Here is a 15,657-nt window from a genome sequence, read left to right on the forward strand (position 1 = left end):
GTGACGAAGCTACAATTACCCTGAAATGTCTTGTCTGTGTTGATGACTTCAGTGACTTCAACACTAAAAAGTAATTTCAAGTAATCCTCACTGCAACCTCTTCTAAGTTTTCTCTTTCATTCGATTACATTAAAATAGCTCTCCGCACCCATTTGTACCACTGGTGTTTTTACCCTACCCTGGTGGTTCACATGCTCTTCCACCCCGAGGCCAGCGCGGGACCACTTAACACCCCCGTTGCCACAAATCAACTGCAAGCAGAGGGTCGCTAGGCAACTTGCAAATTAGAAAAAAAACATTATCACCCTTCCACAACAGGAGATGGGCAACCCCTTGAGTTCCTACCTTCAACCATTGTAAACCCCTTGCATAGGACACCAGACATCATAGTAGATTCTTAGCGTCCAAACTGGGACCTCGTTTTTAAATTTAAAACACAAATAATTTACATTAGCTTTACGCACCTTCCAGCTTTTTAGGTACTCCTTGCTTTTCCCTATACCATGGCATGAATCCCTTCATGGCAGGGTTGTTGCTAGGTCTGGAAAAGATCTGGGGCTACTCTAGGGTCGGGATTGTCGGGACTCAGGGCTAGCTAGCCTTTTGGTTGTAGACCCTGAGATTCTATTAGGGGATACAACCAAAAGACCCAGGGCTATTCCCCTAAACCCCCCCTAGCAACGCCTCTGCATTGGGATCTGCACCACCAGACCTCCCCACTTCGACGCAGTCATGGAGGGCCCTTTAGGGTGGAGTAATGGAAAAGACTTCTCCTACTTTTCCAGGTGCTTCTCACCCTGTAAAAGGGGCCGTATGATAACCCTGGTAGCAGCTCCTTTTCATAGGTGGCCCCTGGTAAGCCAATGCACCTACTTATCCCATCACGTCAGCGTCCTTGACTTCTCCCCTTTACAGAAACACCCCACACACTAAAATGCTACTCAACACCTATGCTAATACCGCATTAACAAATAAATAAATGTGGACATTAATAAATATAGACTGTTATCTTCAAAACTCTGAAAATACTGACCCATACAACCACTCAACAAATGTGGGCTGTGTGAAACCTAATCAATGACATGTATCAAAAAACAAGGAGGTGTATCCTTAAAATTTCATCTTTTAATTCATTTGTTGAAGAGCACAAGTATCAAAACATTATTTATAAAAGTACATTTATACCATATAAAAAAATACACAATGTTTAAAAGTAGTCATTCCACCATACAAAGTCAAGTTATACAAACACTCCAAAACATATGCAGTAGCAACTTAATTCCTCTTGCTTCCTACTGCATGCAAACAATTAGCCCAACTTATATAAGTTTCTGTCCTTGATGTTGCTATTAACTGGACATTCTTCAGGGGCAGAAAAATGTGTTTTGCGCTTCCTGTAGACTTTTTCTCTATGGTCCTGGTTCCTATAGCTCTGTCCCAGTACAAGCTTTTATCTCTCTTGGAAAAGGTTTTGTAAATTCTTTTAGGCCCGCCATAGGACAATGCATCCACCATGCGGGTTAGGCATAGGATCTTCGTATCGCTAGTCTTTAAGATATTATTAACATCTAAGATCTATGGTATTTAATATAAGCTTTCTCCGCCAAGTCTGCAGTCTGTTGTTCAGTACAGAACAACAGACTGCAGACTTGGCAGAGAAAGCTCTTGTTTAGAGGTGATACGCCATCCCTCCCATTGAGTGATCAACAAACCAGGGATTGGAAGCGTATATTAAATACCATAGATCTTAGATGTTAATAATATCTTAAAGACTAGCGATACGAAGATCCTATGCCTAACCCGCATGGTGAATGCATTGTCCTATGGCGGGCCTAAAAGAATTTACAAAACCTTTTCCAAGAGAGATAAAAGCTTGTACTGGGACAGAGCTATAGGAACCAGGACCATAGAGAAAAAGTCTACAGGAAGCACAAAACAAATGTTTCTGCCCCTGAAGAATGTCCAGTTAATAGCAACATCAAGGACAGAAACTTATATGAGTTGGGCTAATTGTTTGTATGCAGTAGGAAGCAAGAGGAATTAAGTTGCTACTGCATATGTTTTGGAGTGTTTGTATAACTTGACTTTGTATGGTGGAATGACTACTTTTAAACATTGTGTATTTTTTTATATAGTATAAATGTACTTTTATAAATAATGTTTTGATACTTGTGCTTTTCAACAAATGAATTAAAAGATGACATTTTAAGGATACACCTCCTTGTTTTTTGATACATGTCATTGATTAGGTTTCACACAGCCCACATTTGTTGAGTGGTTGTATGGGTCAGTGTTTTCAGAGTTTTGAAGATAACAGTCTGTGTCAATAAGTATGTATACGTCCCTTCTTTTGATGAAATAGATATTATATTCCCACTTAGTAGGAGGGATTATCACCTTAGTGTGGGGCAACCCGCAAATGAAATAACATTAATAAATATATACACAAACACATAGTTATATACCTTTCATACTCCTACGTCCTGTCCCCTTTCCTCCATACTGTACAAGCATCCCTCTCTAGGGATGGGAACAGAACCTTTGTCACCAGAAAAATAAGGCCTTTCCCCTTTAAAATCAGTTTCACGCAGGGGCGCGGACCTGTAATAATGCGCTCCCTTGACTCCGCTCACCAGCGCCACACCTCAGTCCTCTTTTCCGCAACCACGGGAAAGGACCTACCTCACCAACGCGGTGCTTGAGGCCTTTCTGTGGCTCGTAATTCTACGCGTGTCAAGTCTTCCCCAGGGACTGCTGTCTCTAGAATTTTATTTTTATTTCACTTTTTAGATTGTGTAATGCACTGTCCTTCGGTGTATCGCGGCTCCCCGTTGCATGTTGGCCATGACAGGTATCAGTAGGTGCCTGGTCTGTGACGGTTCTTTCCCTAAGTTAGACCCACACGCGCTCTGCCTCCGGTGTCTAGGCGAGAAAGGTTGTACAGTGTGCAACGCTCTCATGCCCTGGTCTCTCAAGAACCGACTGGCTAGGTGTCGAGAGCTCTTCAACGGATCTCCTCCGGACCACATAAAAAAGTATATAAGGAGAAAGACTAAGAAGGTAAGTATATTTTTCTCAAAAGCACCCTGCAAGGGCGACTCGTTCCCAGGGAAGGGACCTAGCGGGAGGGGCTTAGTAGGTGCTGTTAAGGGCAGCGAGGTTCAGATAGCTAACAGCCTAGCGGCCGACAGGCAAACAGACTCTCCTGGTCCCTTAGCTGAGGGGCCAGACGGCTCTAATACCGGGCTCGATCCCAAGGGGCTTTGCTCTGATACCAGGCATAGGCCTGAAGGGGCACCTGAACGCAGTGGTAAAAGCACTACTGGTATCATGTCTGAGGGCAAACAGCCTACCAGGTCTACACTTGATGTACAAGGCAGACCCAAGCCTATGCGATCAGGCAAACAGGAAGAGACCAAAGCTAGTTCACCCACAGATCTGCGAGCCGCATGTGAGGTGGTACACAACAAAATGGCGGCCCAGCCAATCAAAATGGTGGCACGTTCAGAAGCGTGCCTTTCCAGCGAACACCAAAGGACAGACTTCACGCCCAGGGTGGAGTGGTCACCCATGTCCACACAGCAGGTCACATGGTGTACTTCCTATGCAACCCCATTGGGACAAGTGCACTACACTGAAGCGGGCTACTTCCATACAAGACACAGCGCAGGGAGAACCTGGCCATACACGCCCTTCAAGGCTGCAGTGCCGGTACACAAGCTTGCCTCACCAGTGTGTGAAGAACGCGTTTTTGAAAGGTTCCTCACGCTCAAGAAATCTCCACAAATGGGGACTATTCTCAAGGAATCGTCCAGGACATGATCCCAACTATGCTCCCTTAGCAGCCGGTTTCAGCTCCACCAGTACAACCACCGGCTCTGGTGCGGTCACCAGCCCTGAGTACGGTGGTGGCATTGTCTCAACCCACAGTGGTCCCGGCGCAGCCTGCCGGCACGGCCCAAGCCCTGCCTCCATTGGCCACACCAAATACCCTGCGAGCAGACTCTGGGGACCTACAAGACACCGCAGATGACACATACGATGAGGAGGAACAAGATACCTCCTCTTCCTCCTCCTTTGCAAGGTCTTTCCATGATAGGTTAACCGGAGTGGCAGAAAACCTAGGATTTCCTCAGCCACAAAAGCAGCAGCCGGAGGTGGGGGTCCTAGCGCAGGTACTGACCATCCGCTCATCCACCAGGTCGGATATACCACTATAAAACGATGCGGAGGCCCTGGTGAAGAAGGGCTGGACAAAACCCCATTCCATGCAGCCAACCAACAAGCAGCTCCACACAAAATACCGTCAGGCAGAAGACGACTCTCTCCTCCTGCAAGAGATCCAAGCCCATGTGAGGCTTGGAAGGGACTACTTTACCTAGGGACTATTTTGTTACTCGATTGTGGTTGTGGAGGAATACTTACCTGGGACTACTTTGGGGGCTATTTATACCACGCCCGAAGAGCAGCACACGCTTTGCATTTTTCTGCATCCTGCAGCGTAACGCTCACCGTGCCTGCAGTCAGCATCCAGCCTCTTGCCTCGCTCGCCTCGAGTCCAGAGCGCCTAGAAAGAAGGGAAAGAAGAAGAAAGATTAGAACAAGAACATTATTGGGTTTCTTACCTGATTCCGGATTCATCGCACCTTTGAACCAGAAAAAGACTTAATTTTAAACACGTTGCATCGCCAGCAGCAGCGCCGCGCCATACTCACCGTTCCTAGCAGCATCTCTACGATCCAACACTGTCTCCATCATTATGTTGCCGCATTCCAGCACCTAAGGGGGACAAGAAAACAACAAGGTGAGCCGAGGGGAACAAACAAGGACAATCTCTTGCCACCATATACTTACCTGATTTTACCGCCGGAGGTATTATTCACCAGCACGCCAAATCTTCTTACGCCGCACCTGTAAGAAAAGAAAAAGCTGCGAGTTAAACCTTGGCATCATTTAACGGACAGTGTGCGATAGCACAGACTCTTACCTGAACGCTTTCAGCTGCCACAGGACTATCTTCTTTTGGTTCTAAGATGCAAGATAAACAAAGGAATTGGACAAGAGTGATTATTCAGACATTCTTGAACTCTTACGAACTATATACTTACGGTCCTTCGCCAGGAGTTTTGGAGCCAAGATTTGTCTAGAACTCTTCCAATATCCTCAAGCCAGTGAAGTAACTGGCCATCAACGCACCCCTGCGTTCCACGCAGGATGGAGAGCTCATCATTCAAAACTATAAGGTGAGCTTGGTGAACGGGAATATCAGAAGTGATAAATGGGGACGCAGTGAGGGGCTATTACTCAAATCCACGGGTGGCTAATTCCCTTTCTCTGCCTTTAGGAGACTACTTCTACGGGTCAAGCAGACAAAGCTAGGTGGGCCATTCCAGTCAGTCATCCCTGCACTACGCATCACGTTGGTGGGGACCGTAGCTGTCTAGTTCTGCCCGACACCCCTGTTGGAACCAGGTGAGCATAACAGAAGGCCAAACCTCAGACTTCCACTTCATCTTCCACTTTGGGCCTTTTAGGCAAGGAGGAGAAGGTCCTAGAGGCCAAAGGGAAAAAGGTGTATTCCAACGACACTCTCCACTTGCGGTAAGCCAATGCAGACACCATGCTAGCAGCATTAAATCCGAAATTATGGAGGGAGATAGACAAATTCCTCCTGGACCTTCCGGTTCACAGACAGGCTTGTTTCAAGGCTGGGCTCTCAGAAGCTCAAATAGTGGCACAAGACATAATAGAATCATCTGTGGCTTATATCGATACATCAGGCAGGGCCATCTGTGTGGCTACAGACATGAGGCATACTCCATGGCTCAGGGCCACTGGGTTTATTCCGGACGTGCAGGACCGTATTCTCGACCTCCCATTTGAAGGAGGGGACCTTTTCCACTGTTCCTCCGATGAAGAGTTAGACAAGATGCCCCCGGGCCTGATGGTTTGCGCGTTATAAATAAACAAATACAAATACAAGAAAAAGAACCTCTCTCAAACAGCCAAATCACTGGCTATACTGGCAAAACCGGTTGCTAAATGCTTTACACAGGGCTAGGCACGGTCTGACAGAGGTCCTACTTTTGCTGCTTTCCGGGGCTTCCAGGACAATCACACTAGCCAGCCCGACAGGTCCCCCAGCCAACACCGGTGTAAGCAGCAGAAAACATCTCACATGGGATTCTTCCAGTCCCCCTACCAAGCACCAGCCTCAGAGGGAAAGAATCAGTGACGGGGTCATCAAGATCCACAGCTCTTCGGTGGGGGGGCAGGCTTACCCTTCACTTTCAGTCCTGGCGGGCACGGTTCACAGACTTGTGGATACTCTCAGTGGTATCCCAGGGGTTCCACCTTCCTATACCACAAACTGCCCTCTTCGCTCCACCCTCCCGCATATTGGGACGCCATCTCTCCTTGCAGAGATCTGGTAGCGAGCGAGGCCATAGACTAAGTGGCCACTCGCAGAGAGGCTTGGGGTTTGACTCTTGTATCTTTGCAATACAGAAGAAGAACCAGGCAGGCCTGCAAGTTGTCCTAGATCTGACCTTAAACCTTTACCTACCCCTTCAAAAGTTCAAGATGGTTACGTCAGCATTGATAGCGGAGTCCTGTGTGTAGGGGAGACTGGACATGCTCCCTGGATCTGAAGGATGCATACCTACACGTCCCGATATGGCACCCCATTGGTCCTTCCTTCGTTTCGGGTCATGGGCTTGCAGTTCTAATACAGAGTCCTCCCTTTTGGCTTCAACTCATCCCTGCAGGTGTTTACAAGACTCATGAATGCAGTGTCAGCACTACTTAGGTCAGAGGGCCACCATGTATATCCATACGTCTACGACTGTCTGGTTCGGCCAGAATCGCCAGTGGAAGTAGAGAATACAACAGACAGGCTAATGCATACACTCTATGAACTGGGATTCTCAATCAACCTCAAGAGGTCAGAGTTCCAACCTACACAGTCCTTGACTTTCATGGGCCTTATCTGGGATATGAAAACAGAGATGATATTCCCCACTGCGGGCAAGGTCGCAGCGGTCAAAGCGGCTATGGGGCATTTTCTCAGCAGGGCGCTGACTTCAGCATGGTGATACCAGCACTTGCTGGGATTATGGCAACTTGCCTCCCGGAAGTGCCTCATACCAGGCTCAAAATGAGGAGGCTGCTGCTTCATTATTCAGCCTCATGCAGCCAGGAAACCTGGTCCCAAGCAGCGCTAATTATCATACCAACACATATTCACCAGGACCTACGATGGTGGAGAATGGACACCAACCTCATGGCGGGCAGGCCGTTCAGGCAGCCTCGACCGGCATACACCATTATGATGGACTCCTCCCTTTAGGGATGGGGGGCCACTCTGAGCAACTGCAGTGTGCACAGCATATGCTCCAGAGAAGACCAGGACAAATACATCAATTGGCTTGAAATGATGGCGTTATGGCTAGCTCTTAAAGATTTCCTCCCAACTATCAACAACCCAGTCTGTATTCAAATGGACATCTCTACTTGCATGTACTACTTCAGAAACAGGGAGGCACCAGATCCCCACCCCTGTGCAGGCTAACTATCGAAATATGGGAAAAGGGCCTTGATGAAAAACATTTCACTCTCGGCTATTCACCTGCCGGGGGAGTCCAACCTAGAGGCGGACAGGCTCAGCACAGTGGGGTTCTACAACTACGAGTGGCAGTTGAACGAGAGGGTCCTGGGGCAGATCTTCAGGAAGTCGGGTCATCCGCAGATAGACCTATTTGCCATCCGGCTCAACAGGAGGTTTCACCAGTTCCTGTCCTGGATGGGATGGGGCAGAGGCTCACTTGGGATGCCTTGCAGCTTCAGTGGGACGGCATATGGACATATGCATTCCCGCCAACTGCGTTAATTCACAAAGTCATCTGCAAGATTAAGGAAGCGCAGCATCTACATCACATTTTGATAGTGACATGGTGGCCTGCCAAAACATGGGTCTCAGAGCTAATGAGACTGTCGACTCAACCACCAGTTCACCTCCCACTGGGGGCAGATCCACTATTATCCCAGCAAGAGGGGCGGTAGTGCACCCCTCCCCAGAGAAATTCACCCTAGCAGCCTTGTTACAGAGCGCATAACCTTGCAACACCTCCATTTGTCACAGGACAACTTGGACGTTATCCAGGGGGCCAGAAGCACTTCCACTAGGAGTCAAAACAGAAACAAATGAACCAGGTTCTGCCACTGGGCCAAGGAAAAGGGCATAGACCTATTAGGGTGCACCCTCGATCACGTGCTCTCCCTCTCCGCACATCTGGCATACTCAGAGGTGCAGATGGAAACATGCCAGACCTACTTTGCAGCCCTAGGGGCATACAAAAACACTGGCAGAAATATTTTCTCCACCTCCAACCCTCTGGTAAAAAGGCAGCTAGCAAGACTAACCAGGTTGTACCCACCTGTCAGATGCCCACACCCGGTCTTGGACCTCAATGTGGTTCTGAGCGCTTTGGCTCATAAACCATTCGAAGCCATGGCAGCGGTAGACATCAGGCAAGTCACCATGAAGACCGTGAAGACTGTGCTCTTGGTGGGCCTTACCTTGGCACGCATGATCAGCGAAATTAAGGCCCTGGTGGCATTAGATCCATATACCACTTTCCATCGGACAAGGTGGTGCTACTAACACCCCCCTGTTTTCTCCCAAAGGTGGTGTCACCGTTTCACCTTAACGAAGAAATAGTCCTTCCAACTTCCTTTTCAAACCCGAAAGATGATGCAGAAAAGGTTTTACATTGTATCGACGTCAGGAGAGCACTGAGATTCTACCTGGACAGGACTAGGTGCGTCCGCAAATTGGATGCCTTGTTTATCGCATTTGAAGGGTCAAAACCAGGGTGTCAGGCCACAAAAGCCTTGTTAGCTAGGTGGATGGTTATGGCCATAAAGAAAGCCTACGACGGACAGCACATGAAGTTGTCAGCAAACATGCACGCTGATTTGGTCAGGGTGAAAGCAACAGCAGTGGCATTCCAAAGACATGTACCATGGCAGACAATCAGCAGGGTGGCCACATGGGCTTCCCCCTCAGCCTTCTGCAAACATTACTGCTTGGACGCTAGGAGTAATTATAAGTTAATCACCCTAGTGATTAACGTACTCCTAGTCCATAGTCCCCTTTCCTCCATATGTCCCACCAGCCTGCCCCTTAAAGAAAAAAAACAGTGTCATTAGGCAATTGTAATATAGCTGACGTGTCAAAGGGGCTCTGAGGTGTGACGCCAGTGGGCGGAGTCAAGGGAGCACATGCTCCTGGGGCCGCAACTAAATTTAAAGGAGAAATACATTTTTTTCTGGTGAGAAAGGTTCTGTTCCCGTCTCTAGCGACGGACGCCCATGCTGTATGGAGGAAAGGGGACTATGGACTAGGAGTGCGTTAGTCACTATGGTGAGTATCTTATAATCAATTATATAAACTATTTACATGGGTGTGACCGCTGTAGTCAGTCACACCCTATGCCTTTTAGTTTCTGCACAGTACTTCTCTCACTGCTGTTTGGTGTTTCTTGGGCCACCCCTCCCTGTTATTTCCTTGGGGCTGGCATGCCCCCAGGTACTGTCTTTCTAGACGGTCCCCTGGGGACCACATGGGGCATAACCACATTACCGCCACTATCCCATGGTCCGGGGAGGTCTCCTAATCCTTTGACTCCCTGACGCCACATTGAATGCCACTCACTGCAGCACAGCCGTCCGCTAATTGATCTTCCAACGGCCACCCCATCTCCTCAGGGGCCGGTGTACTCACTGCAAGGCCTGGCCGAACAACATTCATTACCCTGGCTGCCCCATGCCAGGAGGGGCCACCGCACTTAGCGCCGCTACCCAGCGCCACATCTTGCTCTGTCCCGGGGAGTTTTGGAGCAGGCCACTCTGTCATTGAGCCTTTCCGGTGCAGAAGGGTGGACCCGCCCAGGGTGGACTAAACTTCAATCAGGCTGGCTGAACCTTGGTGGACCGGGACTTCTGGATCTTCACCACCGCGCCTGCTTGACCCCGGGCAGGGTGGAGTTCAGGCATACTCCTGCAAGCTCCAGGCATACGCGACCCGGGATCATTGATCTTCAGGGCCTGCCCCGTCTGGTCCACGCAGCGGGCCAAGATGTGTTAAGGCTGCGCTGCCTGGTCCCAGACCGCCCCGCTAATGCAAATCAGGCCTGGGTACCAGGCCATCCCACATGTGCAGCTGAGCGGTCTGGTCCTCCAGCAGTCCAGCCTGCTGGCAGGATCCCTGGCTACCTGGGCTGCACTGGACATGCAGCCCGGGGATCACGGTTTTGCTGGGATGTTCCAAGTATACCCGGGCTAGCTTTTGAAGTTTGCTTAGGCCCGGGATGGGGGTGGTGCTCGAGGCCACGGCCACTCCGGGAGCGCCTCCTGCTCCTGTCTCTCCCCAATAATCGTTTCTCCCAACATATTTTGTTTTGCTTCCCTGAACACTTCAACATTCTTTCCCCTGCCCAGGCCACTCCTCAAGGCACGAGAGACCGGTCCATCGTTCATCAAGATTCCATCCAGCCCCATAATGAGGCTAGATGGTTTAGCCCACTGCAATACAATAGGAACGTTTTTAAAATAAACACTTAATAAAACACTTTTACCACCATCCTGGTGTTTGTATCTTTTTTCTTCTGTCGAGGACAAGCAGTGTAGGATTTCTAGCCAGGCCCTATTTTGGCCAGGGGTTACAGGTGACTTTGGTAAAAGGTGCTATTGCCATTATTCACTACCAGAGTCCTCTGCTCGGCCCTTTAACTTCAACAGTAGGCAGTCAGCAACAGGAGGGCCTGCCCGGTCTGGCAACAATGCCCCTTTAAAGTACACAACACAAAAACGGTGTATCTGTACTGCAAACAAAATAACAGATTCAAAATAAAACTGTTGTGTCAAGGATAGGACATCAGGGACTCTTTCCATTACATTGACAGCTGGGGCCACCAGTTGAAATATAGACATGCGCAGAATGATCCCCTTTCAGCAAATCACAACATCAGAAACATACACAAAAGGGAACTAATGACAAATCACAGTGTTAGACCTGTACTCATACACATTTGACATTTTCCACCAGTCGTTTTTTTCTACCCTTATGAGTCAAAACCTAATAAAATTGTACAATATCATCACCCAAGAATCAAGTATATCGCCCCCTCTCTTCAAAGCCTCCCCAGATGTTGGTCCAATATGGCTGCAGCTGGCGGCATCCAGTCTTTGGGTAGAGGACTCATAAATAAATATGTTTCAGAAGTGTCTGACAAGTATTCCTTTAATTTTCCCTTTTGAAGAAGTACCATTTATTTCAAACCCTAGTCCAAAAAAATCATATATTGTGAGACACAGTAAAGTGATCTTGTATAGCGCAAGTTCTTGGTTTTCAAACTGGGGGTCCCCTCTGGAGAATCTTTTTGGCCCGCTATGGAGGCTAGCCCATAGGTAGGGGGTGGCAGAAACAATAGTTGTACTCAAGGGGTGCAGTGTATGAAAAGGTTTGACTACCACTGTCTTAAACAAAACAAAAACATGCATAATATTCCATACTATGTTAACTGCCTTCCAAAGGTTTCAACCAAAGAAGTTCAAAATGTTATGTTTTGCACCGAAAAATAAAATAGGCATGCACTAATAAACACCAACTGAACATTATAAGGATATTAAAAGTCACTAAGGAGTTCTGTGCACTACAGCCGAGTGTTTTAAGTAGACTCGGAACTCCTCAGTGACTTTTAATGTACATGTTGGGGGATTGTTATTCTTTACAATACCTTCCAAGGTAGCAATGTAGTGGGAATGAATTACAATGGAAAGTTTAAGTTGAACCAGCTCTTTACAGAGTTAGACAGTGTGGACCCTGGTGAGGTTTAGTAATGGGCCTTGAGGGCATCAGTTGGCCTCATTGCAGTGTGGGCGCCACAGAGTGGGAATGGGCCTCAGGACAAGTATGGGCATTGTAGCAGGGACTAGCATTTGGGAAGGAATAGGGCAACATACTGAGGAGTGGGAATGGTCCTTGGGTTAGGAATGGGCCTTGCAGCTGGGATGCGTCGCTGAGTAGGAATGGGCCTGGGGGAGGGATGAACTTCTGGCCAAGGATGTATCCTCAGGTGTTCATCCATTTGGTGAATGGCTTGGCCTCAGGCTGGAATGCGTGTTCTTTAGGAATGCACCTTTGGAGGGTGGATAGTCTTAGGCAAGGAGGAGGAGGGAATATCCTTGGGATAGGAATGGGCCTTGAGGCTGGGATGCGTCGCTGGGTAGGGATGAACTTCTGGCCAAGGATGGGTCCTCAGGTGTTCATGGATTCCGTGAGGGGCTTGGCCTCATGTTGGAATGCGTGTTCTTTAGGCATGCATCTTTGGCGGGTGGATGGTCTCGGGTCAGGAGCAGGGAATATCCTTGGGTTAGGAATGGGCCTTGCAGCTCGGATGTGTCGCTGGGTTAGTATGGGCCTGGGGGTAGGGATGAACTTCTGCCAAGGATGGATCCTCAGGTGTTCATGCATTTGGTGAATGGCTTGGCCTCAGGCTGGAATGCGTGTTCTTTAGGCATGCACCTTTGGAGGGTGGATGTCTCGGGCGAGGAGCAGGGAATGTCCTTGGGTAATGTGCTTGGACAGGCCTAACACACATGCTCGTGAGGTAGACTTTGTCAGGGAAAGCAGTTGTGTACAGTTGAAGAATAACGCAAGTAGCCAGTTAGCTCATAATTGGCTGATTATGATTAGCCTATCTTCAGATCATTCTGAACCATATATGTATGCCTATTATGTTACACTTTGCATTGTAGATGTATTAAGGAAATCCTATTAACTGACCGCGAGAACGTGGTAATGTAACGATTGCCGCGGACTCATCGCACACCTGAGAGATCGTTCTGTACGTGCTGTCCTTCGCAAGTTAACTAACGTTTTGATCACACCTGAGATGGTTTGTGAATGTGCACAGGGAGAGTTCTCAAGCTAAAACCCATGTGTTGTGTTTAAAGGGAGCCTGGCGAGTGGGCCTTCGAAAGAGCGAAGCAGAATGTGAATGAAAACTTCCTGCTCGTGGGCATCCTGGAAGAGCTGGAAGATGTGCTGCTATTATTGGAAAGATACTTACCTCATTACTTCAAGGATGTGCTCAGCATCTATAAAAATCCAGGTACTTTTAAAAAATACTTCAAAGCACTCTCTGTCTGGGTACGTCCCTTGCACGGCAGCGTGCGGCCTGTTGTCTACTGCGGCGTATGCAGAATACCGCTAGTTCTAGATTGGATCATTACCCATTAAGTGGTTTGCTTTTCTGTTGAATGTCCATTGAGAGAATAAGATAGACCTTGTTCAATGGTTTCAATAGAATGTTGCAGAGGTTCAATATTGCTGTTATTAGAGACTTTTTGTTGTTGTTGACCGTGGTAAACCAGTTGGTAGACATGCATCCAACCACCACCCGCGTGAAGTCGTCGAGCTAGTTTCATTTTGTTGAATCTGTTAAGACTTTTCACCAAAGTGCTGCCCCCATTTTCACAGACTGCACAATTGAAACAGAGGGAGAACAAAAGAGCTACAAACATAAAGAGAACTTAAGGGGGCCTAGCAGCAGAGGGGGGTAGGGTTTGAAGATTTAAGAAGGGAAGGAAATGTCCCAAGAGTAGTAGCAGAGCAGACGGAAACAGGAAGACTCCGAGTTTGGGAGCAGGAAGGGGGGAAAGCGCGCAAGCTGGGCGAGGAAGAGTTAAATAAAACTGTGATAGAGACTGCGGCCTCCCGTTGCTGAAGTCTAGGCTGAGTCGCATTTTCTGAGCCGGGATGTGTCCTGCTCTTCACCTCTTGCATCAGAGGCATTGCGCTATGTTGGTTTTAATAACCGCAGATGGGATAACATCCCGGAAAGAAAGGGGACTGATGACAGCTACAGCGCGAGATCCGATTGGAACTCAGCACCACCGTTTCCTGGCCTGGCACTCCCGCTCCAGTCTAACCACACAACCATGCACCGTGTGAGACTAGATCGAGTTATAGCCGACGCGAACCGCACAACAGATGCCTCGTCCCCAAGCAAAACACGAATTCCCTTTGCATTCATAATTGCTATCAAGTTTGATAAACCCAGGTCCTTCAGTATATCAGAAAATAAAAGGTTTTATAGAAGAAATTAAGACTTGTCTCATCCATATTGCATTTATCCTAAAATATGAGAACCAGGCGCTTGACCAGTCACAGCAAGGGCAGCACTGGCATTTTCTGCATGTGGTCTTTCCCTTTCTGTAACGGCTTGGCAGGTGAAGAACGATGGTCTGGAGGGTTGCCCAGAGCAATGCCATAGGATTAATATTAATTCTAAACCATCCAGCCATCACCTCTTTGTTTTTACTGTGTCACCCTGAGTGGGACGGGCATGCCCAGACATGGGTTCTCCTGGGCCTAGAGACCCAAGCTACTCCTCACTGATGACACCCAATGAGGCGGAAACATGTCTGGGGGTGCATGTGGTCTCGTGCAGAAGGGATGTGACTTAGCAGTTCGGGCTGGACTTTCCCTTTTGGGGTGGGACCAAGCCTGATTGGCATATGGTCTTTCCCCATCTGTAATGGCTTGGCAGGCGAAGAACGATGGTCTGGAAGGTTGCCCAGAGCAATGGCAGAGGTTTAAGATTGATTCTAAACCTTCCAGGCATCACCTCTTTATTTTTGCAAGCCTGCGCTCCCTGCTTTCTATGCTGCCACCCTTCTGCCTCCCCAACTCCTGAGTGCTGTCGAGCCAAATGTGATTTCCTCTTGCGCCTGCTCCTGGAGTCGCTCCCACTGTTAGGCTCTGCCCCGCCTTCTCCAGTGATTCAGCTGCTCTGTGCTTCTTGGCCTTTCGGCACATCACATCATGCTTCTGCAGTTTTGCCCGTAGTCCCACCTGCCTCAAGGCTGCAGAGCCCCGACCAGCATTCTCTCTTCGCTGCGTTTGCTCCTTTTCTCTTCCCCCCACCGCCGTCGTGACTCAATGTGCATGGGCACGTCAGGTAGTGCGCATGTCCTATTTTCTCCTATGTTGTCAATGGCACTAATGACCGCTGCACTGGACATTCCTGCCCGGTAATGGCCTGCTACTCTCTGAAAGAGCCCCTGCTACACTTAAGCATCACTTCAGGATGGTGGGCCATTACCAGCCATTCCGGACCCATCTGTGGCCATTATTGCCATAGTCTTTTGTCCATGATCAATAAAATAATGATGGAGGAGGAGTCTAGGGCTGGGCACATTACATCTGGCACATTATAGGGAGAACGTTGAGGATCCCATTGAAACTATTGTGGTGTTTTCTTACTGTTGGTCTTCAACTTATACCACAGGGGAAGTCAAAGTACAAGAAAACAGGAAAAGGCGTACATTGGCAGAGTTTGCCAGTGAATGCGTGCACTGCCATCTCATTCACCAGGCTCTGTTAGTATTTATTGAGTTTTTTTAGTCTCTGCCTAGCATAGAAATATATTGTTTCCTGTAAAAGAGCAACCTGAGTGTCAGAGGCGTAGCCAGGATTGTCTAACAAGTGGGGCCTGAAGCTAATGTAGTTGGGCCCACGCAGGGACATTAACATCTTTAAATACCCGCACAGCTCTGCTGGGTGGGCATTTACAGATTGTGGGTGGGTCT

General features: G+C 48.4%; 1 protein-coding gene across 1 annotated transcript in view; it reads left to right on the forward strand.

Moving 5' to 3' along the window:
- UST (uronyl 2-sulfotransferase) overlaps window positions 1-15,657 on the forward strand; it is a 1,214,931-nt gene that overhangs the window by 1,000,755 nt on the left and 198,519 nt on the right. Inside the window, exon 7 of the mRNA XM_069606670.1 lies at window positions 13,018-13,175. Coding sequence (XP_069462771.1) covers window positions 13,018-13,175 — 158 coding nt within the window. The remainder of the gene's footprint in view (window positions 1-13,017; window positions 13,176-15,657) is intronic.

Source organism: Ambystoma mexicanum, chromosome 4p, assembly GCF_040938575.1.
Source record: "Ambystoma mexicanum isolate Mex_15411 chromosome 4p, UKY_AmexF1_1, whole genome shotgun sequence".
Classification (NCBI taxonomy): Eukaryota; Metazoa; Chordata; class Amphibia; order Caudata; family Ambystomatidae; genus Ambystoma; species Ambystoma mexicanum.